Here is a 25835-nt window from a genome sequence, read left to right on the forward strand (position 1 = left end):
CTGTGAAGTTTCAGCTCAAAATACCCAATGGATAATTATACCATGTTATCAATCCCTCTTTTTGGGTGGAATCAAAAACATGCTAATTTTGTGTGTCTCTTTAAATGCAAATGAGCTGTTGCTCCCCGCCTCCTTTCCGGAAGAGGGCTGTGCCTTTACAGCAACAACAAATCAGAACCAATATGACGGACAGCCAGGGCTGGACTGGGAAGAGAAATCGAATTTTACATAGCCCGGGGTTCACTGTCATTTACTGCATATCGCGGTGCAGTTTTGTGGTCCGTTCTGCATAACGTGATGGGAAAATGCCCGGTATGCCAAATTAACAGTCCAGCCCTGCTGACAGCGTAAATACCGGAGTTCAGTCATATATGTAAGAATATATGTACATGTATGAATATATGTATACACACACACACATACATATATATACATATATACACACACACTCACCTAAAGGATTATTAGGAACACCTGTTCAATTTCTCATTAATGCAATTATCTAATCAACCAATCACATGGCAGTTGCTTCAATGCATTTAGGGGTGTGGTCCTGGTCAAGACAATCTCCTGAACTCCAAACTGAATGTCAGAATGGGAAAGAAAGGTGATTTAAGCAATTTTGAGCGTGGTGGCATGGTTGTTGGTGCCAGACGGGCCGGTCTGAGTATTTCACAATCTGCTCAATTACTGGGATTTTCACGCATAACCATTTCTAGGGTTTACAAAGAATGGTGTGAAAAGGGAAAAACATCCAGTATGCGGCAGTCCTGTGGGCTGAAAATGCCTTGTTGATGCTAGAGGTCAGAGGAGAATGGGCCGACTGATTCAAGCTGATAGAAGAGCAACTTTGCCTGAAATAACCACTGCTACAACCGAGGTATGCAGCAAAGCATTTGTGAAGCCACAACACGCACAACCTTGAGGAGGATGGGTTACAACAGCAGAAGACCCCACCGGTACCACTCATCTCCACTACAAATAGGAAAAAGAGGCTACAATTTGCAAGAGCTCACCAAAATTGGACAGTTGAAGACTGGAAAAATGTTGCCTGGTCTGATGAGTCTCGATTTCTGTTGAGACATTCAGATGGTAGAGTCAGAATTTGGCGTAAACAGAATGAGAACATGGATCCATCATGCCTTGTTACCACTGTGCAGGCTGGTGGTGGTGGTGGTGTAATGGTGTGGGGGATGTTTTCTTGGCACACTTTAGGCCCCTTAGTGCCAATTGGGCATCGCTTAAATGCCACGGCCTACCTGAGCATTGTTTCTGACCATGTCCATCCCTTTATGGCCACCATGTACCCATCCTCTGATGGCTACTTCCAGCAGGATAATGCACCGTGTCACAAAGCTTGAATCATTTCAAATTGGTTTCTTGAACATGACAATGAGTTCACTGTACTAAAATGGCCCCCACAGTCACCAGATCTCAACCCAATAGAGCATCTTTGGGATGTGGTGGAACGGAGCTTCGTGCCCTGGATGTGCATCCCACAAATCTCCATCAACTGCAAGATGCTATCCTATCAATATGGGCCAACATTTCTAAAGAATGCTTTCAGCACCTTGTTGAATCAATGCCACGTAGAATTAAGGCAGTTCTGAAGGCTAAAGGGGGTCAAACACAGTATTAGTATGGTGTTCCTAATAATCCTTTAGGTGAGTATATATATATATATATATATATATACACACACACACACACACACATACATGTATGAATACATACATACACACATACATGTATGAATATATACACACACACACACACACACACACATATATATATATATATATATATATATATATATATATATATGTATATATGTATATATATATATATGTGTATATATATATATATATATATATATATATATATATATATATATATATATATATATATATATATACACACACACATATACACACACATATACATACATACATACATACATACACACATATACAGGTGCTGGTCATTAGAATATCATCAAAAAGTTGATTTCAGTAATTCCATTCAAAAAGTGAAACTTGGATAATTGACAATTTCAAGTGTTCATTCCTTTTTATTGATGATTATAACTGACAACTAATGACAAACCCCAAAATCAGTATCTCAGAAAATTTGAATATTGTGAAAAGGTTCAATATTGAAGACACCGGATGCCACACTCTAATCAGCTAATTAACTCAAAACACCTGCAAAGGCCCTTAAATGGTCTCTCAGTCTAGTTCTGTAACACAATCATGGGGAAGACTGCTGACTTGACAGCTGTCCAAAAGACGACCATTGACACCTTGCACAAGGAGGGCAAGACACAAAGGTCATTGCTAAAGAGGCTGGCTGGTCACAGAGCTGTGTCCAAGCACATTAATAGAGAGGCAAAGGGAAGGAAAAGATGTGGTAGAAAAAAAATGTACAAGCAATAGGGATAACCGCACCCTGGAGAGGATTGTGAAACAAAACCCATTAAAAAATGTGGGGGAGATTCACAAAGAGTGGACTGCAGCTTCAAGAACCACCACGCACCGACGTATGGAAGACATGGGTTTCAGCTGTCGCATTCCTTGTGTCTCTCTTGAACAAGACACCGTGTCAGAAGCGCCTCGCCTGGGCTAAAGACAAAAAGGACTGGACTGCTGCTGAGTGGTCCAAAGTTATGTTCTCTGATGAAAGTACATCTTGCATTTCCTTTGGAAATCAAGGTCCCAGAGTCTGGAGGAAGAGAGGAGGCGCACAGAATCCACGTTGCTTGAAGTCCAGTGTAAAGTTTCCACAGTCAGTGATGGTTTGGGGTGCCATGTCATCTGCTGGTGTTGGTCCACTGTGTTTTCTGAGGTCCAAGGTCAATGCAGCCGTCTACCAGGAAGTTTTAGAGCACTTCATGCTTCCTACTGCTGACCAACTTTATGGAGATGCAGATTTCATTTTCCAACAGGACTTGGCACCTGCACACAGTGCCAAAGATACCAGTACCTGGTTTAAGGACCATGGTATCCCTGTTCTTAATTGGCCAGCAAACTGGCCTGACCTTAACCCTATAGAAAATCTATGGGGTATTATGAAGAGGAAGGTGCGATACGCCAGACCCAACAATGCAGAAGAGCTGAAGGCCACTATCAGAGCAACCTGGGCTTTCATAACACCCGAGCAGTGCCACAGACTGATCGACTCCATGCCACGCCGCATTGCTGCAGTAATTCAGGCAAAAGGAGCCCCAACTAAGTATCGAGTGCTGTACATGCTCATACTTTTCTTGTTCCAACATTTCTAAAAATCCTTTTTTTGTATTGGTCTTAAGTAATATTCTAATTTTCGGAGATACTGAATTTGGGATTTTCATTAGTTGTCAGTTTTAATCATCACAATTAAATGGAATAAACATTTGAAATATATCAGTCTGTGTGTAATGAATGAATATAATATCCAAGTTTCACTTTTTGAAATGGAATTACTGAAATCAACTTTTTGATGATATTCTAATTACATGACCAGCACCTGTATATGTATGTGTATAATATACAGTATATATGCGTATAATATATATGCGTATAATATATATATATATATATATATATATATACACACATACACACACACACACACACACACACTCACCTAAAGGATTATTAGGAACACCATACGAATACTGTGTTTGACCCCCCTTTCGCCTTCAGAACTGCCTTAATTCTACGTGGCATTGATTCAACAAGGTGCTGAAAGCATTCTTTAGAAATGTTGGCCCATATTGATAGGATAGCATCTTGCAGTTGATGGAGATTTGTGGGATGCACATCCAGGGCACCAAGCTCCCGTTCCACCACATCCCAAAGATGCTCTATTGGGTTGAGATCTGGTGACTGTGGGGGCCATTTTAGTACAGTGAACTCATTGTCATGTTCAAGAAACCAATTTGAAATGATTCGAGCTTTGTGACATGGTGCATTATCCTGCTGGAAGTAGCCATCAGAGGATGGGTACATGGTGACCATAAAGGGATGGACATGGTCAGAAACAATGCTCAGGTAGGCCATGGCATTTAAACGATGCCCAATTGGCACTAAGGGGCCTAAAGTGTGCCAAGAAAACATCCCCCACACCATTACACCACCACCACCACCAGCTTGCACAGTGGTAACAAGGCATGATGGATCCATGTTCTCATTCTGTTTATGCCAAATTCTGACTCTACCATCTGAATGTCTCAACAGAAATCGAGACTCATCAGACCAGGCAACGTATTTCCAGTCTTCAACTGTCCAATTTTGGTGAGCTCTTGCAAATTGTAGCCTCTTTTTCCTATTTGTAGTGGAGATGAGTGGGACCCGGTGGGGTCTTCTGCTGTCGTAGCCCATCTGTCTCAAGGTTGTGCGTGTTGTGGCTTCACAAATGCTTTGCTGCATACCTCGGTTGTAACGAGTGGTTATTTCAGGCAAAGTTGCTCTTCTATCAGCTTGAATCAGTCGGCCCATTCTCCTCTGACCTCTAGCATCAACAAGGCATTTTCGCCCACAGGACTGCCGCAAACTGGATGTTTTTCCCTTTTCACACCATTCTTTGTAAACCCTAGAAATGGTTGTGCGTGAAAATCCCAGTAACTGAGCAGATTGTACACATACACATCTACATCACATACATACACACACACTATATATATATTCATACATATTTGACTGAACTCCGGTATTTACGCTGTCAGCAGGGCTGGACTGTTAATATATATATATATATATATATATATATATATATATATATATATATATATATATATATATATATATATATATATATATATATATATATATATCTCTAGTCTCGTGAATACAATCAGAGACAATGGTAACTTTAGCTGCATTAGCCGTGGAATTAGCTACAAAGCACATTCGGAAAGGCGATTTGCAAACATTCACAAAATATAAAGTGCGATACTTACATCTTCAGGATATAAAGCTGGAATACGAACAGTTGGTACTGATCCATGCTTGAGAATCAAATTTTTTTAAATCCTGCTTTATATTGACAAGAACTCACAAAGCAGTCCAGTGTAAAACAATTTGCACAAACATACACACATTTTGGGGCACATTTCCTTCTAAAACAGAACTTGTCCAGTGCGTTTTCAGTGGCTCTGATGCCGGGAGTACATGAAGACTCTCATGTTCACTTTTACAGCCAACAACAGAACACTTATGACGCTTACGAAGCCAAGATATTATTCTTCTCACTGCAGCTGCTCCAGAGCAGAAAAAAAATGGCGGACTGTGTGTAGATCACTCAGGGGAGGATCTATGATAATAGGGTGGAGTCTGTCACCAGTTGTGGGCGAAGCCTGCTCTAATGTGACATCACTTTAGAGCAGAAATGAAAAACATTCATTTTGGCACTAAGTTTTTGATTAATAGAAATATGAGAAAGAGATTGGGTGGACTTTTTACATTGTAGGGTGGTTGTGTACACACTGCAGGCTCACATTTATGTACAAACACAATGTAAAAGTAAATTTTTCTTTACTTTAATGCTTTAATGTTTATTTCATTCATGTAATGTTTAATGCACTTTTTTTGTTAGTAATAAATGGAACACATTTTCTACCTCTTTGTACATTTATGTTAAAATGATTATCCTACTCTAATGCTTGCGACAAAATAAAATAGAATTGTTCAAAGTAATCCAATTAGATTACCCTTTTTGTCATATAATTTGTAATCAGTACCTGATGGCTATTAACAAGTAATCCGCCCAGCACTGAGGGTCGAACATGAAAATGTAATGCAGGAGTTTGTCCTCTCAGGTAATCTACAGTTGTTGCAAATCATTTTGGAAGTTCTAAATATGCTAAATGATTGTAAATAATTTCATACTATTAACCCCCCAGTTAAATTTGTGACCGAAATATTTTTTGAATTTCTAAATCACTGAGCACTTAATTAGGAACACCTGCACACCTTCTTATTCATGTGATTATCTAATCAGGCAATCATGTGGCAGCAGAGCAATGCATAAAATCATGCAGATGCAGGTAAGGAGCTTCACATCAACCATCAGAATGGGGAAAAATGTGATCTCTGTGATTTCGATCGTGGCATGATTGTTTGTGCCAGACGGGCTGGTTTGAGTATTTCTGTAACTGCTGACCTCCTGGGATCTCCTACGGTAACTCAGAGAACCACTCTTTTGTACTCAATTGTAGTTAGCAGAATAGCATCTTAGAATGCACAACACATTGAACGTTGAGGTGAATGTGCTACACAACAGCAGAAGACCAAGTCGGGCACTTCATTAGCACCATAGTGTTAGAAGATAAAAAGTAGTTCTAACCATACTCTTCTAATAGTGTTAGAAGAGTTTGTTTAAAGGGTTCATTATTGATTTATTATTAAGGCTCATATAAATCATGTTAACAATTGTGGCCAGTGGAAATTTGTTTTAAATATGGTCGCTTTACGATGAAAAACACGTATCTCCACATTTGGTCATTTGTACTTTTTACCATAGACAGAATGCACTGAATGACCTCTTCCTACTGTTTGAATTGTGCATCGAAATGACCAATGAAAAGATGTTTTATCAGGCTCTCTTTTTTTAACAATATCTTGTAAGATTGTTTATGAGAAAAATAGTTTTTCCATGCTCTTGAAAAATTAGTTTTTTGGAGCTACGTGTTTTTCATCAGACAGCGAACTGCACGTGTCAGAATCTGACTGCACTAAAAAGTATCACAAAGCAGTTATAGTACCTATGCATTGAATGTGTCCATGGTCAATGGAGTATCCTTTGAAAAGCTAAAATACTCAACTATGAGTGAGAGAACAGTGGGGAAAAAAGATGGAATAAATGCAAACCTAGGCCTAGGTATTAGTGTTATGCTTTTTGTAGTTAAATAGAGTATTATTGTGTCTCACTGTATTGTGAGACACAATAAGGCAGGATCACGCTGAACCTGTTTTAATACAAATGTAAACAAGTTATAGTGTCATGTCATTGGATGATTATAGGGACACGCCTTATATGGAGTGCACCAGCGACATACAAAATGACTCCGTGACAGTGTGCATAGATTTCCGCTTAAGTATAGCCTCTGGTCCCTCATCTAATTAGCCACGCATGTAGATAGTTGATTAAAACTGGCACAGTCTCCCTTCCACATTTACTTTACACTCATCTGCAAAGATTTACAGTGGCAGACATATGGAAGTCTCCCTTGATCTGGGCATTTTTAAATGCAAGACGGCTACAACAGCATGGTAAACACTTGCGTAAACATATGCGTAGTTTGACAATGCAACAACTTGAAACCTCTTTGAAAGAGAAAAACAGACTCTGAGCTAGCTAGCAGGTAACTACTAGATTGTGTCTGTGTGTGAGGGGGAGATGGCATGTGTGTGCTGTTCCTCTAGGAAGCAGCTCTTGGCTTTGGGCTGTCACTGTGTGTTTGATGCTCTCTCATCAGTATGCCCCATCCTGTGAATACACTCAGGCACCCTTCTCTAGTTGTAACACTACAGAAATGTTTGTGCAAATTTATATTCAACGTGGGTGAAAATGCCATCACAATCCAGCCTCGCCACCACTCTAAATACCCTAAAACTCAACTCAAATTCTCTACTTGAAATTTAGCAGAAATTTAAGTCTAACCAAAAGAAAACCGATTTTATGACAGTTGCTCCTGATTCAATACACAGTGTCTTCTGCAGGTTTCATGATGCTAGATCCAAGACTTTTTAAAGACCTTTTTAACACCACATTGGCCTAAATGGAAATGAAAGAAACTCTAAGAAGCATGTCGTACTGTTATGATCAACTTATGTCTTAACCACAGGCATGAATTTGAAGCACACAACGTTATGGAAATGTGCTTGAAAAACTGCATTTTTGCAATTTGGTTTGTTGCCACCAAATGTGTAATAAAAAAAAAAAAACTGCTACTTGAATGAAACAAGAAATCAATATTAGAGGTCGACCGATGGCGAATTGTGCCAATACCGATAACTAAGGTGGTGGAAAAAGCTGATAACCGATTAATTGGCCAATAGTTTTTACAATCGATTTATAGAATGTTAAAAAAATATATAAATCTTAGTCTTTCCTTTTTCATATTTCCTTACTATGAAAAAAATTAAGACGTGATGCATAACCAGGCACTTTAAACTATAAACAAGCCCAAATGGACTCTTATTTTGAAATTGAGACTTTCCTTCGTTACAATGCTCTATATTTAATTTTAAATGATTCTTTCAGTGGAAGAATGTGTTCCTGGATCACGATCCGGGTACAGATTTATATCTGTATTTCATCCCATTAGCAATGTTATTAGTAATAATATTAGCATGATTAGTCCCCCATGGTGAATCTTGGGGATTTGTGAATCTGTACCTGCAAGTAGGCCTGCTGGCAGCGCTGCACAAGCTGGTGGAAGGCAGGAGTGCGGAGGTGTGCATGGATATGTGCAGGATTTAATCTCTGCAGAGCCTCCATAATGATTTCCTGCAGGACAAACGGACTCAGAACACCTTTTGCTGCTCCAACACAAAACTGGTACACAAGGTTCACACCTGCAGAAAGATGCATGCAGAAGATAGATAAGGAAACAAGAAATCATCTGATTAAAAAGAAAAAATATAAGGCCGATATTAGAGATCATTTGAATTAGTGCTGTCAATCGATTTAAAATTGTAATATAATTAATTACATTAAATCAAAATTGCATATATATATTTTTGCTGAGAAAAGCCCTCACATAACAATACTTCAATATATAATGATTAAATAATTATATCTACATAATTCAAACTATAACATAGTTTGAAAAAAAAACTATAATATATATTATAAAATGTAATCATTCAGATCATTTAAATGCATTACATTATTGTAGCAGACGAGTGAAGTGTAAGACAATACAAAAAGTGGCAATATATTGTTTATTTCCATATTATTGAATCCAACTACAGTCCAAAGCAATCCATTTTGTATTTGAATTCATCAATCTGTCTAGATTTGTTAAAATCATAAACACAATTGCATCATAAACACAGCATTTAGGTCACTGTGTCAAGTAAAACACAGTTTAAAATGTCTCAAGCTCCCCAATATATCTCTGACCTTCTTCAGCCATATTCTATTATTATTATAATACATATATTATTGGGGGGGTAGTATATCTGTTGAAGATAAGAATAGGATAAATAAGCTGATTAAGAGAGCTGGTTCAGTAATTGGTCTTAACCCAGATGTATTGGAGGTTACTGTGGAGAAGAGAACAAGTTCAAAACTAAAACTTGTCCTGTTCTTTGAAGGCCATCCACTTCACAATCTGTTTAAAGGACTCAGAAGCTCTTTCAGTGAGCGATTGATAATGCCCCGGTGCTCTAGTGAGCGCATGAGATCATCTTTTGTTCCTTCAGCGGTTAGATTTTTTAATGAACATCGTTAATTTGAACTGTGAAATTGAATTCTATTCACATTGTGTTTCCTAATTAGGGCCTATTATTATTAGTCTGTTAATCCAGAATTGTCTATTTGTTAGTTGTGTATTGTGTTTGTTTGATGGCTGTATGGTTGGTGGCAAACTAGTTTCCCTATCGGGATTAATAAAGTTTTTTCATTCATTCATTCATTCATTCTGCTCCCAGGTCGCTTTGGTCAAGCAATAAACTCTTTTTATCCGTTCCCCACTATAGGTGTAAATCAAAAGGGTATTGAGCTTTCTCTGCCGCTGCCCCAAAGCTCTTGAATATCTTACGTTCTCATTAAGTCTTAACCCCCCATTCAAATGTTTAAATCCAGCCTAAAGTCCCATCTACTGTATATTCATTTGCCTCAGACGTAATTTGAGTTTGTTATTGGTTGTTTTTGGTACAATTTAAGAAACTACAAATCTTAGTATTCTTAACTATATATGTATTTTTATCTATATGTTACTTTAGTTGTATTGTTTTGATGTATTTATTTACTTTTAATAGTGTAGCACTTTAAGTCAACTTCTGTAGCTTTTAAATGTGCTATATAAATAAACTTTGAATTGACCATTCCGGTCCAGGCATATGATTAATTGCGTACATTTTTTTATACACTTAAATTACACTGAATTTATGTGTTAAAGAAATGTAACATTAATATTATGGAATTGTGACACTGTTATGAAAGTACAGAATAATAATAGAAGTGTTAAAATGTGACTGGTGTAATAGATTGCTAGAAAACCACCTCCAGTTACGAACTCAGAAGTTCATCCATCTAGAAAACTAGTCCAACCTAAAAGGATGATTTAGATCAAATAATAATCTATTTTTAAGTGTTTAAAAAAATTAAAGCTTCACAGTTCTGCTTTCAAACCCTCCAGTACAATTGCCCCATAGACTTTAATTGTAAGTGAATTGCTGTTTCGTGTTTGTTTATTTGACAAATTGATGGACAAGACAAATTTATTTTCTGTGCTAAATGACAAAATGCTCCATTTCATTACCATCTGATCAGCCTTTTATCCCTTCTAAATAGGGAAATATAGCAAGGAAGCAGAAAAAACAGTTGTTTGATAGGATCTCTGATCTGAACAAGTCAAAAAGAAATTCTACTATAATCCTTTATACTTCTACATTTTCAACGATGACATTTAAGAGAATAAAATCTGGCCACGTTCTGCGATCAGACAAGTATACAACCCCAACTTTAAGGAAAGACATCAAAATGTAAAAAACTATGTTAAGAGTCTTACTGTTAAATATCCTCTTCCTCTTCTCAGCTAAAGGCAAAGTAATATGGCAACCCCTCATATACAGCTGATTTCACCACCTTAGCTATTTTTGCAGGTAACAGGAAATTAAACAATTTGAGAAAACCTAAAGCCATATTTAATGTGGGCATACCGAGACGTGCAGCCAGGCCTAACAGCCATTTGACGTCTTCTGTGTATGGTGGACTACGGGAGAAGTTGTTTGGATGATCGTTGTGGGCCCTCCTTCCCAACATCTCCAAAGCCAGCATGCCTAAATGGGAGCAGGAATAGTTTACAGTCAGCAATCAGCCACTGTATCGATCAAGTATAGAATTGGCTCATGCACCCAATGTCCTAATCTCCTTTGCGAGTACAGGGTCATGCCTTATTTAATATTTCTCACTGTGAGAGTTCTTTGTCAGTCCTGCAACATGGACTCATCTCCCTCACCTTTCTTGATAATTAATCACCACAATTCAGGACCAGATGGATCCTAATGAGTGCAAAAAAGCAACATAAGGACAGGCAAGCCATGCCCTAAAGGATCCATGTAATCAGAAATCAGCCGTCCTTACCGACTCTGTAGGCTGAGTGTAGATAATGCAGCCCCTGCTGGCTGATTGGTTGACTATGCTGCTCGTCCTCTACAGGGAAGGGTGCGCTGACCAGTGAGGCGGGCTGGGATGAGAGTCCTGAAAGTGAAGCCCCCTGAATGGCCTGGATGGTAGAGCCAGAGTGTACTCCTACTGAGTCAAAGATGAGAATGTTCATGTGTCTCAAATATAAAATAAACAAAATCTTTTTAAAGCAAGTCAGTTCACACTGCAGCCATATTGGTAATGTCTCCAGGCTACTATTTCCATCCGCACGAGTACAGCTACTTTAAAAGTAATAGTTCACCCAAAAGTGAAAATTCTCTCATAATTAACTCACCCTCATGCCATCCCAGATGTATGGCTTTATTTCTTTTGCTGAACACAATTTTTTTTTTTTACAAGAATATCTCTGCTCTCCAAGTCCAAACAATGCAAGTGAATAGTGGCCAGAACTTTGAAGGTCCAAAAAGCACATAAAGGCACCATAAGACTCCAGTGGTTTAACCCATATCTTCAGAAGCGAGATCATAGATGTGGGTGGAAAAACAGATAAATATTTAAGTCCTTTTTTACTATAAATTATCCTCCCTGCCCAGTAGGTGCTGATTTATAGTAAGTAAAAAAAAAAAAAAAAAAAAGGACTTGTATATTAATTTATTCATCATATTGCTTCTGAGGATATGGATTAAACCACTGGAGTTATATGGATTACTTTTATGCTGTCTTTATATGTGTTTTGGACCTTCAAACTTTGGCCACCATTCACTTGCACTGTATGGACCTACAGTGCTGAAATATTCTTCTAAAAATCTTTGTGTTATGCAGAACGAGGAACGTCATACATATCTGGGATGGGATGAGGTTGAGTAAATGATGAGAACATTTACATTTTTGGGTGAACTTTATTGGGAAAACTATATTTTCAGACTGGTCTAGGTATTGTGCATGCACGTTCTAGAACAAACAAAAGGCAATTAGCTTTTACTCCTTACAGTAAGGAGTGAAAACCGCTGTCAAATTTACGGTTACGATTTCTCCTATTGATTTACATCTACACCTATATACTGTATAAATGAAAACAGGAGTATTACATATCCTGAATCCTACCCTTATAATATCTCTGGAATAAAATGATTGCTGAAAGCAGATTCTTTCACACAAAGCAGCAATTCTCAAAACTAAAAAATTTCTGGTAAATTCTGCACTGAATTAAAGGTACACAGAGTAATTGTTATGTATGTTTCATTGGGTGATAGGACAGTAGTCTGGGTAGAATAAAATATCCTTTTCTAGGACAGCAATCCTTTTCTCATTTTAGACACGTCAAAACACTATTCATTACTTCAGATGCAAACTGTAACTTAATATTGTATTTTAACAGATAGGATGCCCAAACTTTCAATGAACTTTTAGACTGAGATTTCATTGTGACCATTTTTTTACACCTATGCATGCACTCTCTTATTGCACTCTCTCCCTCCTTACCTGCCACAGTAGTGCTGAGGGGCAGTGCTGCTTCTGCGGTGTGGAATGGGTGGACGGCAATCTGGGTCATGGATGGCACAGGAACTCCAGGGAAAGTCAGAGCAGTTGCTGCCATAGGAGGATGTGGGCCAGTGGTCACTGAAAATGGGTACTGTGCACCAATAAAGGCAGGGTGCATTCCCTGAAAAGACAAACAGATCCACTTTAAACTAGGTTCATTATCCTGCTAAAAGTTATATATCCATGGTGTTCCAAAAATTCTAAGTCATATAATCAATTCAGGCACAGTTGTAAAGTGTATCTTTAGAAACATAAAAATAAACTGCTATGAATTTCTCATTTTAATTAATTTATACTCTTTATTTCATCAAGGGATATCTTGATGCAGAGCTACACGTATGCTTCTGCATTATCGTTAAATTGAGTATTTATCACCTTCAGTTAACATGAATACAACAAACAATATTACAGACTGTAATTATGGTATGAACAGTAAATTGAGATCCATTATTCATGTCACAACTAAAAAAAACTGACAGTGCTCGTACTTGTGGGTAAGTGGCCCCAGTCACAGGGAAGACAGCAGGACGAGGGACGTGCTGAAGTGGGTGGCCCAGAAACTGTGGGGTGCAGACAGTGGGCAGATGGGTCTGAATGGTGGTGTAGGGATGCAGGCCTTGCGTGTGCGCAATGGCAGAGCCGGGCAGCGCGTGTGATTGGTAGATGGTGGAGCCAACGGAAATGACAGGTACTACAGCTGCCGCTGTCACTGTTGTTGTTACTGCTGCAACACCTGATGAATCCAACACTCCACTGTTATCAAGAATACCACAGCTTCCCTCAGGGGGCGTCCTCCCTGCTCCACCGTTGGCCCTGCAGCGTACCGAACCTTCTCGCTGGGCCCCTGAGCCACCACCCACCGTTTGCTCATACAGCCAATACCACTGGTGAGCCACCTCGAACAAAACCTCAGGATATACACCTCCTCCCTTTGCTGCCTCCTCAACCGCCATGCAGGCTTTCTCCAACATCAAGTTATCCTAAGGAGAGAAAAACGCAGAGAAATGGCAACAGGAAATTATTACATGGTAATGGCGTGCAAAAACAAAGATGTGTGCCGAGTGTAAGGATGTTTCCTTTACACGAGTACAATGTGTAATCAGGCAATCTAATCTGAATTGTGCAAAATTGTTCATTAAAGGTGCTGAAATTGTTTTTATCCAATACAGAACTTCCACCACTTGCCACTGAGTTATACACACCCCCTTTCCAAAGTTGAGCAAGCACACAGATATGCCGATGTCAACAAACCCGAACGCTGGCCTTGTATTGGTACTATAACGTTAAAGCCCAGGTATAGTTCTGGATAGGTTTGCGGCAAGTCAACCACGTTGCCTTTTGAAGTATACTCTTTAAACCGTGAGCAAATGCGAACGCGTTCAACGCTTGCACGCTACGACTGCTATGTGATACTCTTTGCCCATTTCTCTATGTGCATTTTTTTTTGTTCTCGTGGACTTGTTCGACGTCATCATCCACTGCCTAAGTTCAATTAAGATACTCAAGAACACAAGTACCAAGAATGCATAAAATTACCCAGATATCCTCTTGATCAGGTCGAATATCAAAGATGCATCAGATGGGAGAGTCACGTGACGTCATGCAAGGAGAGGATATGTGATTGGCGAGCTCTAAGCACTTTGCTAGTGTTAATAATATGTGTCATAAACCGGTGAGATTCATTACACCCTGATTCTATACAACGGTCTCAATTCGGGCGGTGAACTGAAAGAAATCCAGCATGAATTGATGAATGTGTCGGCAATGCTGATGAAGGTTGTTGCAGAATTTGAGGATCTAATGCAGTAATACATCGATCGATCACTTCGTCGATTTGGTTACAAGATTGTCGGACGTCGAGATTTGGATTAGCAGCTAACACGCTAGCGACCATGGGAGATTTGGAGCACGTTTTTGAAAAATTGGAAGACCTTGAGAATCGTAGCCGGCAAAATCCTGAAACAACGTCCGAATTGTTGGAATTCCTGAGCATGAAGGCAGCAGAGATATGGTGAAATTTCTTGATGGGCTCCTCCAGAGTCTGCTTGACATAACAGGCCATAATCTGGAAATCGAGCAAGGTCACAGGGTCCTGGCTTGGATATCCACAGAGGGAGACAGGCGCCAATCAATTCTGGCCATATTTCTGAAATCATCCGATAAAGATCTTGTGTTAAGTGAGGCGAGGAGTAAAGGAAAGCTCTCTTGGAGGAACCACAGCATTTTCTTTTTCCCAGACTTTGCGAATTGACAGGAGAAACGTGAACGATTCAGTGAATGCAAGAATCTCTTACATCAATGAAAGGTTGCTTTTGCTCTGATATTTCCGGCCAAATTGAGAATAGATATGAAGGATGGCCATAAAATATTTACATGCCAACAGCAATCATTGGCCAACATAGATTTGAGTAAGCCATTTGGTGATTTTCATGTTGCCGCCTAGTGGATCTATCTCAGCGAACATGCACTCGACTGTCCGAGGGAACGGAGTGCCTTTTTCGTTTTGTTTTGTGCTGGTTCCGCCTAGCAGCAGGAATTTGTTATGTGTAGTATAATTTCTTCGGGAGAGCTTGTGGAAGAATCTGATCGTTTTGGGGGCTTATGCCTCCTTTTGGCTTTAGTTGGTTTTGTGCAACATTACTTGCAGGACATTGGGGTGAGTTGAACAGCCCGTTTTCATTATTGTGCTGGTTCCGCTAGCGGCTGGAGCTTGTTTTGTGGAGGCACACACCTTCGAGACTATTAAGTGGATGAATCTACACATTCTGTTGTGTAATTCTGTATTACAAAATATTTGTAAAGATGCACCGGACTTGAGCAATCGGAAGGCAAAGTTGTCGCAGGGGCTCTCGTAGGCGTACATGGATTGTCTGTGTTTAGAGGGATGGACGGCAGTTGGCGCTTTCGTGTGTGGGGTTAATTTGCATGTTTTTTATTCTTTTTTATGTTTTTTCTGTTCTAGGCAAAGTTCGGGGGTTGATTGTTGTGCTAATGTGGATTGTGGTCTTTATAAATTTATTTTTGACACACAATATAAATTCTCTAATATGTCAAACTGTCAAATGTTAATATGAGTGGATTGTCTCTCTCCACATGGAATGTGAATGGGTTGGGGCACCCCATAAAAAGGAAGGTTTTTCTTTTCTTAAATGTAAGAAATATGATCTTTCCCTGCAGGAAGCTGAAAAATTTGGGAAGATATGGGCTGGACATGTTTTCTTTAGTGCTAGCTCAAGTAAGAGCAGGGGAGTCATTACATTGATAAGCAAACATCAACAATTCAAATGTCTCAAACAGATTAAATATAAATTAGGAAGAGTCATTATTGTTTTAGCAGAAATTCAGGGGCAAAGGTCGATTTTGGCTAATATTTAAGCACCTAATGCTGATGATCACGGCTTTTTTATAGATCTTGAAGGATGTTGCCGCTGGCACCACTAAAGTTATAATATTGGGAGAAGACTTTAATCTATTGATGATTCAGTCCTTGATCATAGTGAACCAAAAGTGTGAAACACTGACGCTTCACAGGATGTGTAAAAATCTTGGTCTTGCAGATATTTGGAGACTTTTAACCCAATCTTGTAGGGACTATAAATTTCATCTTATCGGTCCATAAGATTTATTCTAGAATAGATTTTTTACTATACATCCAGGTCCCTCGTTTAATCTGTGGAAATATCTTGGTTTCAGATCACACCCTGGTGAGTTTAGAGGGGTTGCCAAATATGGATAAAAAGAAATCAAATAGTTGGTGCTTTAATGTATCCCTTTTGCAAAATCCTGAATTCCAACAAATGTTAATGGCTGAAATTAATGTTTACATGGGAGACCAACTGGTCCTCAGCATCCTCTGTGGGCGTGGCTTGGGAGGCACTTAAAGCTGTTCTTAGAGGTCGGATCATACAGTATGCTTCATTCACCAAAAAATCCAAAACTCAGGCAGGTCATTGTCATGCTGGAGGGCCATGTCAGGATGAGCCTGCAGGAAGGGTACAACATGAGGAAGGAGGATGTCTTCCCTGTAACGTATAGTGTCGAGATTGCCTGTAATGACAACAAGCTCAGTCCGATGATGCTGTGATACACAGCCCCAGACCATGACAGACCCTCCACCTCCAAATCGATCCCGCTCCAGAGTACAAGCCTCAGTGTAACTCATTCCTTCGATAATAAACGTGAGTCCGTCACCCCTGGTGAGACAAAACCACGACTCATCAGTGAAGAGCACTTTTTGCCAGTCCTGTCTGGTCCAGCGCTGGTGGGTTTGTGCCCATAGGTGACATTGTTGTCGGTGATGTCTGGTAAGGACCTGCCTTACAACAGGCCTACAAGCCTTCTGTCCAGCCTCTCTCAGCCTATAACGTTCAGTCTGAGAACTGGAGGAGGAATTGTGTGTTCCTGGTGTAACTCGGGCAGTTGTTGTCGCCATCCTGTACCTGTCATGCAGGTGTGATATTCGGACTTACAGATCCTGTGCAGGTGTTTTTACACGTGGTCTGCCACTACGAGGACAATCAGCTGTCCTTCCGGTCTCCCTGTAGCACTGTCTTAGGTGTCTCACTGTACAGGCATTGCAATTTATTGCCCTGACCACATCTGCAGTCCTCATGCCTCAATGTAGCATGCCTAAGGCACATTGATGCAGATGAGCAGGGACCCTGGGCATCTTTCATTTGGTGTATTTCAGAGTCAGTAGAAAGGTCTCTTTAGTGTCCTAATTTTTTACCATCAGTAAGCTGTTAGTGTCTTATCAACCGTTCCAGAGGTGCATGTTCATTCATTGTCTATGGTTCCTTGAACAAGCATGGAAAACATTGTTTAAACGCTTTACAATAAAGATCTGTAAAATTTGGATTTTTATAAAATTATCTTTAAAATACTGTGTCCTTGTTACTGCTGCAACACCTGATGAATCAAACACTCCACTGTTATCAAGGATACCACAGCTTCCCACAGGGGGCGTCCTCCCTGCTCCACCGTTGGTCCAGCAGCGTACCGAACCTTCTCGCTGGGCCCCTTAGCCACCACCCACCGTTTGCTCATACAGCCAATACCAATAAGGGACGTTTCTTTTTGCTGAGTTTATAAAGCAGAGCCAGACTTTTTCTACCATTCCCTCAGTGAAATCTGATGGTGGTGAAATATTTACCTCGGCCATTGATATTAATAATGCTTTAAGAATTCTATCTTGATCTTTATAGTTCCACGTCTTCGTCTACTGATGAAGATCTTAGAAACTTTGTGCTCAGCCGTTAGTTTAGGGAGATCTAATGGTTCCACAAACATTCTCTTGGTTCTGAGATAACCTTGGAGGAGCTTGATCAGGTAAGTTTATACGGAATCATTAAAGAATGGAAAGCTTCCACCAATCAAGGTACAAGCCCGGATCAGTCTGAATCTTAAAAGGACAAAGACCCAAGTGAGTGTAAGAGTTACCATTAATTTTCCCTGATTCATCTAGATGTTCAAATTTTGTCAAAAATTCTGTCTAACTGATTAAGTTATGACATCTCTTAAACCTGTAGATCAGGTGGGGTTTATTTGAGGCCGTAGCTCTTCTGATAACATTAGGCGTATTATCATCATGTGGTCACTGGCGAATGATCAGTCTCCGGTCGCTGCCATCTCACTTGGCGCTTAAAAGGCATTTAATATGGTAGAATGGGATTATATTAAGGTTTTGGAAATATACGGGTTCGGCAATACTTTTATTGAATGGATTAAGTTACTTTATAGACACCCGGTAGCGGTGGTACAAACAAATGGATTAATTTAAGATTATTTTACTCTGGATAAGGGCATCCGGCAGGGTTGGGCCATGTGTGAACCAAAGCGTTTTTTCCTAAAGCCAGAGTATATTTTCAATTGTTTGCAATGGGAGTGCCATGTATTTAAAAAAGCCAGCAGCATGATGAGGCGCTGAGCGTCTATTCATGTGTGACATTTATTTCTGGTCGCCGAGAGTTGAAAAATTTTCAACTTTGGGTAAAACGCAGCGCTCATCACGGTCACCCAGCCATCCAATCACAGAGGAGGGGCGGGACAAATACCACACCGACCGACCAACCATCACAGCCTACTTGAATAACAACAACAGAGAAGTTTGCCTGTCTCTGAGCATTCATGTCTGTACCAGATGACATTCCCGGACAACCACAATATTAATATGAAAATATAATGCTTCAGCCTTCCCTACATCCAGAGCAAGTACTCTTCCTTGTGCCTACATTTTCACATTCAGTACTTGTTGATAACACAAACAATCTGCGAAATGAGGTACTTGCAACACTTTCATGGATATTCCATATCATAGCAACCAAACCATCTCAGCTGAAAAACCGATGCGCCTCCAAAGCGCTCTGAAGCACTCCCAGCTGGCCATTTTCAGCTGCAAAAAATGCTTTGGTGCTTTCCAGATGTCCCAAACACATGGCCTTTCCCTCTTTCCCCATTATTGTTCAGTCGTGCCCTGGAACCATTAGCTGCTGCGATAAGAAAGGAAGATGATTTTGCAGGGGTGATGGTGGGAGGGGTGGCGCATAAGCTTTTGCTTTACGCAGATGATATTTTGTTATTCGTCTCAAACCCCTCTAGATCTACAACCGTGGCCAAAAGTATTCGCAGTGATATAAATTGTGTTTTGCAAAGTTTGCTGCTTCAGTTTTTGTAGATTATTATTTCACATGTTTCTATGGTATACTGGAAAACAATGATAAGTTTGAAAGGTTTTTATTGGCAGAAACACTCAACTTATGGAAAGACACATCACATCAACCTGCTGCCAATATTGAGCAAGCCCTGCACTGGTGGTGACACGATTCCATAGTTGACTCCTCAGGAGGAGACGGTCCTTGCTGAACACTCTGGGACATCCTGAAGCCTTCTTCACTGCAGTTGAACCTCTCTCCTTGAAGTTCTTGATGATCCGGTAAATGGTTCTTTCAGGTGCATTATTCTTTGTACCGATTTCCTTGCATGGGATGCCATTTTGATGCAAAGCGATGATGGCTGCATGTCTTTCTTTAGAGGTAACCATTGCTAACAAGAACACAAAGATTGGAAGCACTTCTTCCCTCCTTTTATAGCAAACAGTCTGCTCTCATAATCCAATCAGAATAATAAAGTGATTTCACCTGACTAGTACTCATTCACACTTTCCCAGGTGATGCTGATATGATTAGTGAAATTATGTTAGCTGATCATATTGTGCCAGGACGAAAAAAGTGAAATTTGGGTTTTTGTGATAAAGTAAAAAATTTTTGGCCAATGAAGCTTTTTGCAATTACTTAAAATGCATCTGATCACTCTGCACAATAATCTAGAAACAACTGAAGCAGAAAAATTTGCGGAACACAAAACTGATTTCACTGCCAATAATTCTGGCCATGGTTGTATGCCTTGCCTCCACAGGATTATTACTTCCTTCTCTAAATTCTCAGGATACAGAGTTAACTGGTCTAAATCCAAAGCTTTGGCTCTGACAGCGTACTGCCCAACGGGTTTCCAACCGGGCACCTTCCAATGGCCCAAAGAGGGCATTAAGTATTTGGGCATTTTATTCCCATCAAATTTGTTATGTGTGATTTAGTTAAGAGTTCATTTTAACCCTTTATTAAAAGGTTTAAGCGATGTGAACAGGTGGGCTTCATTACATTTATCTATGATTGGGAAGGTTAATGTTATTAAAATGAATTGTATTCCAAAATTCAACTATCTGATACATTCTCTCCCAGTAGATGTCCCCCTCTCTTATTTAAAGCAATGTGATAACATTCCAAATGAAGGACTTAGCTATGCCAAGGGTCCCAGATTAAATTTCAATAAGTTACATAGGCCGATTGACAAAAGGTGGGCTAGGCCTACCCAAGATTTCGTTTTTTATTATGCATTCAGTCTCAGACATTTGACTCATTGGTCGCTTCCACCTGAGAGAGCCCCTCTCTGGTTTTGTACTGAACAGGAAGTTCTTGCCCCATGTCGCCATTGCAGAGCCTTTCTATCAAACTAATCGGAGAAGTTAAATTACACCCCGTTATCTTGCATTTGCACTCTGTAAGGACAAATGTGTACACAGTGTTTAATTCAGACATTTATTTAAATGTTGCCTCGAGCATATGGCAGAATCCAAAATTATGTTTTAATAAGTCCCCTTTCTGCTGGTCAGAGTGGATTGTGAGGGGGGGTTACTACACTCTGTGACATATATAAGAGTGGAGTTTTGAGATGTTTTGAATGATGAATTTATGATTTAACATTTTAGGATTCCTATATGTCAATTCTATAGGTATTAACAGCAGCGCTACCTGCTCTGTACTATTTTTGGGGATAGCATACAGTCCCTAAAGAGGCAGATCCTCTGGAAGTGGTGATTACTGCGTTTGGATAAGGTCATGAGGCATCAGTGTGTTACTCCCTTCTAATTCAGAGTCTGAGGAATGAAGCTTCAACTTCTCTCTAGAGATTATGGGAGAAAGAGCTAAACTTGGTATTGGAGGTTGGCTAGGATTCAAAAAAATAATCAAGTCTACATCTACAGATGCAAGGGTGTGCCTTATGCAATTTAAGATTTTACATTGATTCTATTGGACTCTAGATTGTATAGGCTGGGTCTTAAAGACTCACCCACCTGCTGACGATGCAAATCTGAAGATGGGGACACAACCCATGTTTTTTGGTGGTGTGTTAAGATACAAGAATTCTAGTTGAGGGGTGACGTATTCGCAATTCAAAATATCATTTTGCCCCAGACTCTGTATTTTAGGTGATGGGGGCGGTCATTAGCCTAGTTTCCATACACCTTTCACGCTATTTTGTTATCGACAAAGTGAAAATGCGAATATGCCACCTTCTGCCCGTTTACATTCAAATGGCCTGTTATCGCTAAAAAGGGTGTGCGTGATGACGTCATGCCTAAAAAAAAAAAAAGCTTTGGTTTAGCGCAAAAGAAATCTGCCCTGAAGCCGTTTCCATTCAGAAATGTGCGTTTATCGCCAATTCGCCTCCCAGATGTCCCTAATTTATTTCCTCTGAAGTTTTGGTAAAATAGGGACAGTATTGAGACAATTCATTAAAATTAGCCAGTTTACAATCATTTTAATTTCACAAATAATAGCAATCAGAAGAGGAGGAATTGCAATCAAAAGGGAACAGCTGCCCTTCTGATAGGACTGTAATATTGGTCCTGATGTTGCAACTATCGCAGGTTGGCACCGGTTCTGACCCGAATGCGGATTGTCATGGCCCTGTTCAAGCTGGCAACCTGCACCAAGCAGTGATGGAAACTTTCTGTCTAAGTATAAGGACCATCAATCGATGTGTATATGCTGTGTGCACCGCTATTAAAGAAAAAAAAAATAAATGATGCGGTGTTATATCAGGGTTTACATGATACATTCCTGATATTCAATATTTTGAACAATCATCTAATCAAAAGCGTCGCCATCACCACTGCATTATGCCCCGCATATATTTTCTGAAGAAGCATTTTAATTAAACGTTTTAAAATGTTAAAAAGCTCGTTTTCGGAAAGTGAACTCAGCATTGGAAAAATAGTTCTGATATTTTAGTCTTGAAAAGGGCAGAACATTCTGAGAACGTCATTCAGCCGACTTTATTCATCTACAGAAAAGGGTAAAGCTAATTTAAGTTTCAGAAAAGAAAAAGGCATATATAGGTGTACTATATATATATATATATATATATATATATATATATATATATATATATATATATATATATATATTTTTTTTTTTTTTTTGTTAATTTTTATTTAATACTTTTTTCATTTGGTAATTACATTTTTTAATTTAATGCTTTTTTCACTTGGTAATTTATAAAATTTAATACAGGGGATTTTGATGTCATTTTTCAAAAGTATAGACTAAACAATAAATTAATAGAATTGGGCTGTAAGTCCTCAAAAATAAAATAAAAAGCACACTGAATCTTTTCACCTAGTATTGTGTATTTATTCTTAATTTAAAACATCTTTACGCACAGAAATTCTATGTTTTTTGTACTAGAGGGCTAATTCCGTACCTGCTGTCTATTATTTTGATTGGTGTGGAAAAGAAACTCTCATAAATAAACGGATGGATACTGAGATAAAATTAATCGCAAACAGTGGCCATTCATTTGTTCAATGTGCACAAGATATTTGTGTTGGCACTTCTGGAAGTATCACATTTGCAGACCAGCTCTATATGCCATAAAGATCAATCCATTGGCTTTCAATACTGTTGTCATGATTAACACAGGCTAACGATTGGGGCAAACTTGCTGATGTAACATGCTCATATGCTGCCTTTTGTAGGGATATGATCATTCCCTGCAAGCAAGTTAAAATCTACCCTAATAATAAACCATGGGTGACCAAATCTGTTAAGCTCAGCATACAGAAAAAGAAACTTGCTTTTAAACAGGGAATAGCCTTAGACATGTATATAGCTACCAAAGAACTGAAAATAGAAATATTAAAAGTAAAGCAGAATTATAAATCCGAATTAGAGAGCAAGATGGCTGCAAATAATCTTGGCTCAGTCTGGTCTAGTATGAAATCTATAGCAGGCCTACGGAATCCAAAGACCAGCAGTCGGGTCAACCTAGATGGTTTTAACTCTGATACTGAGCTTGCCAATGCTCTCAACCAATTTTATAACCGCTTTGATACATTTGATTTTAGTAATACTCAGCAACTGAGAAATAAACTTGAAGATAACCAGCACTTTGTAATAGACCAAAAAAAGAGTGGAAAAAGCATTCCGCTCAGTAAAAGTAAATAAGAGTCATGGACCTGACAAAATAAGTGGTCGCTTACTTAAATCCTGTGCAAAAGAACTGAGTCCTGTGTTCCACTTCATTTTTAATAAGTCCTTACAGACACAGTATGTACCCAAGGTCTGGAAGGATGCTGTGGTAGTTCCGGTCCCCAAAACCTGTAATGATTTTAGACCGATTGCTCTCACGTCGATTTTAATGAAAATTTTAGAAAAATTGGTAAGGTCAGAAATCCTACTGAAAACTGAGCAAACACTTGATTCCATGCAGTTTGTTTATAGGCCACATAGAGGAGTAGAAAATGCCACAGTTACCTTGCTTAACTTACTTGTTAAACATTTGGAAGGAATTGGGTCTCACGCTAGACTTTTGTTTGTTGATTTCTCGTCTGCTTTTAATACAATCCAACCACATATTTAATCAGTAGATTAGTAGATCAATTCAACTTGAGTAACAATCTTGTGGGTTGGGTTCTCGACTTTTTAACTGACAGGACACAAAGAGTTAGGGTAAATGGAACACTGTCAGACCAAGTCTCCTCCTCAACTGGATCCCCTCAAGGATGTGTGCTTTCACCCCTATTGTTTATCCTCTACACAAATATGTGTCAGAGTAGGTATGAAAATAGGACTATTTTAAAATATGCAGATGATTCTGTTATTGTTAGTAGGCTTCAGGGCAATGAGACCTGCCACGGCCCGGTCATTGATGACTTCGTCACGTGGTGTGAGGAGTCCTACCTTCAATTAAACATATCTAAGACAAAAGATATGATTACTGATTTTAGAAGAAATGCCCATATGCATGAAGTCACATCCATCAAAGGTCAGACTGTGGAATGTACCCAATCCTACAAATACCTTGGGACAATTATAGACTCAAAAATGAACTTTGAAGCAAATTGTGAAGCTGTGTGCAAAAAGGGGCACCAGCGGTTGTTTTGTTTGAGGAAACTGTCTGATTTTAACATTGACAAAACCATGATGGTCTTATTTTATCTTGCTTTTATTGAATCATTTTTATCTTTTTCTCTGGTGTCATGGTTTGGAAATCTATCCTTAAAGAATAGAAACTCCTGATTGTGTGTCACAGTTTAGTCCAGTGTCCCTGTACACTAGACAGTTACAGCGGATAACTGGCTCAATTTTAAATGATGATGCCCATCCTCTGCACAAGGAATTTCAGCTTCTTCCCTCCAGACGAAGGTATATAGTCCCAAAGTGCAGAACAAAGCGGTATAAAAATAGCTTTGTTCCAGCAGCCATCAATCAGAGGAACAAAATGCACAGATGACACAGAAGCTATGTTTATTTATTTTTATGTATTTTATCTATTTTATTTTATTGTTGTCAAATGTGTATTGTCTGTGTTTGTCGTAAAAATTGTGTGGATAACTCTGACTCTGACACTGCAAAACAAATCTACCTATGGGTACAAATAAAAGGAACTTGAACTTGAACTCTGTCATGCGACACTACATTTTTGCGTTAATGCCAATTTTATCGACAAAGTCTTTCCACATAATTTTTCCACGACATTTGATGTATCGACAGAGTTTATGCACTGGAGTTAAACGTAAAATATTATGTAAACATTTGTGACATTTTAACGATAATGTGCATTTCCATCAGATTTATTTTGATGCGCTAAAAAGTTTTACACCAAAAAATGCTTGGATGGAAATGTAGTTATTGATGTAGGGGATAAGAACATGAAGAATTGGATCCTGGCCAGAGTTATGATGGAAATCAGCTGGAGCACCCTCGTTTCGTGAGTGGTATGCGGAGATGGGCAGGGTAGCGACATTTGAAGATTTGACACATAGAAGGCTAGGCAAAATGGATTTATTCATTAAGAAATGAGGCAGCTATTTAGCCTTTTTAGAAGGCTCTTGGGGAGGGAATGTTGAGGGAGATGTGTTCGTTTAAATGTGTGTGTTGTAGCCTTTTTGTTTTTGAATGTATACTTTTTTTTAAATATATATGTCAATTGGCATGACCACTGGGGTATCAGTTTGTGTTGGGTTGGGGGGGGGGTTAATATTCAGAGGGAAGGGTTGTACGTTTTAAAAAGTGATTCCAAATATTCTGTTAATTTCTTTTATTTTTTATATGTTATATGGAATCAATAAAATTGTTAACAACAAAAAGATGCATCAGATGGTGACTTTTGAATCTGGTACTACTGAGCAGACA

General features: G+C 39.1%; 1 protein-coding gene across 2 annotated transcripts in view; it reads right to left on the bottom strand.

The window, feature by feature from the left end:
• The window catches only part of zswim8 (zinc finger, SWIM-type containing 8), a 69065-nt gene that overhangs the window by 2368 nt on the left and 40862 nt on the right, over positions 1–25835 (bottom strand). Inside the window, exons 22-26 of one of the 2 annotated variants that reach the window (XM_052150514.1) lie at positions 13350–13841; positions 12802–12982; positions 11296–11466; positions 10872–10991; positions 8380–8558 (exon numbers count right to left, since the gene is read on the bottom strand). In XM_052150514.1, the coding sequence (XP_052006474.1) occupies positions 8380–8558; positions 10872–10991; positions 11296–11466; positions 12802–12982; positions 13350–13841 (1143 nt within the window). The remainder of the gene's footprint in view (positions 1–8379; positions 8559–10871; positions 10992–11295; positions 11467–12801; positions 12983–13349; positions 13842–25835) is intronic. The other variant, XM_052150515.1, reaches the window with a different exon arrangement.

Source organism: Xyrauchen texanus, chromosome 20 (genome assembly GCF_025860055.1).
Source record: "Xyrauchen texanus isolate HMW12.3.18 chromosome 20, RBS_HiC_50CHRs, whole genome shotgun sequence".
NCBI lineage: Eukaryota > Metazoa > Chordata > Actinopteri > Cypriniformes > Catostomidae > Xyrauchen > Xyrauchen texanus.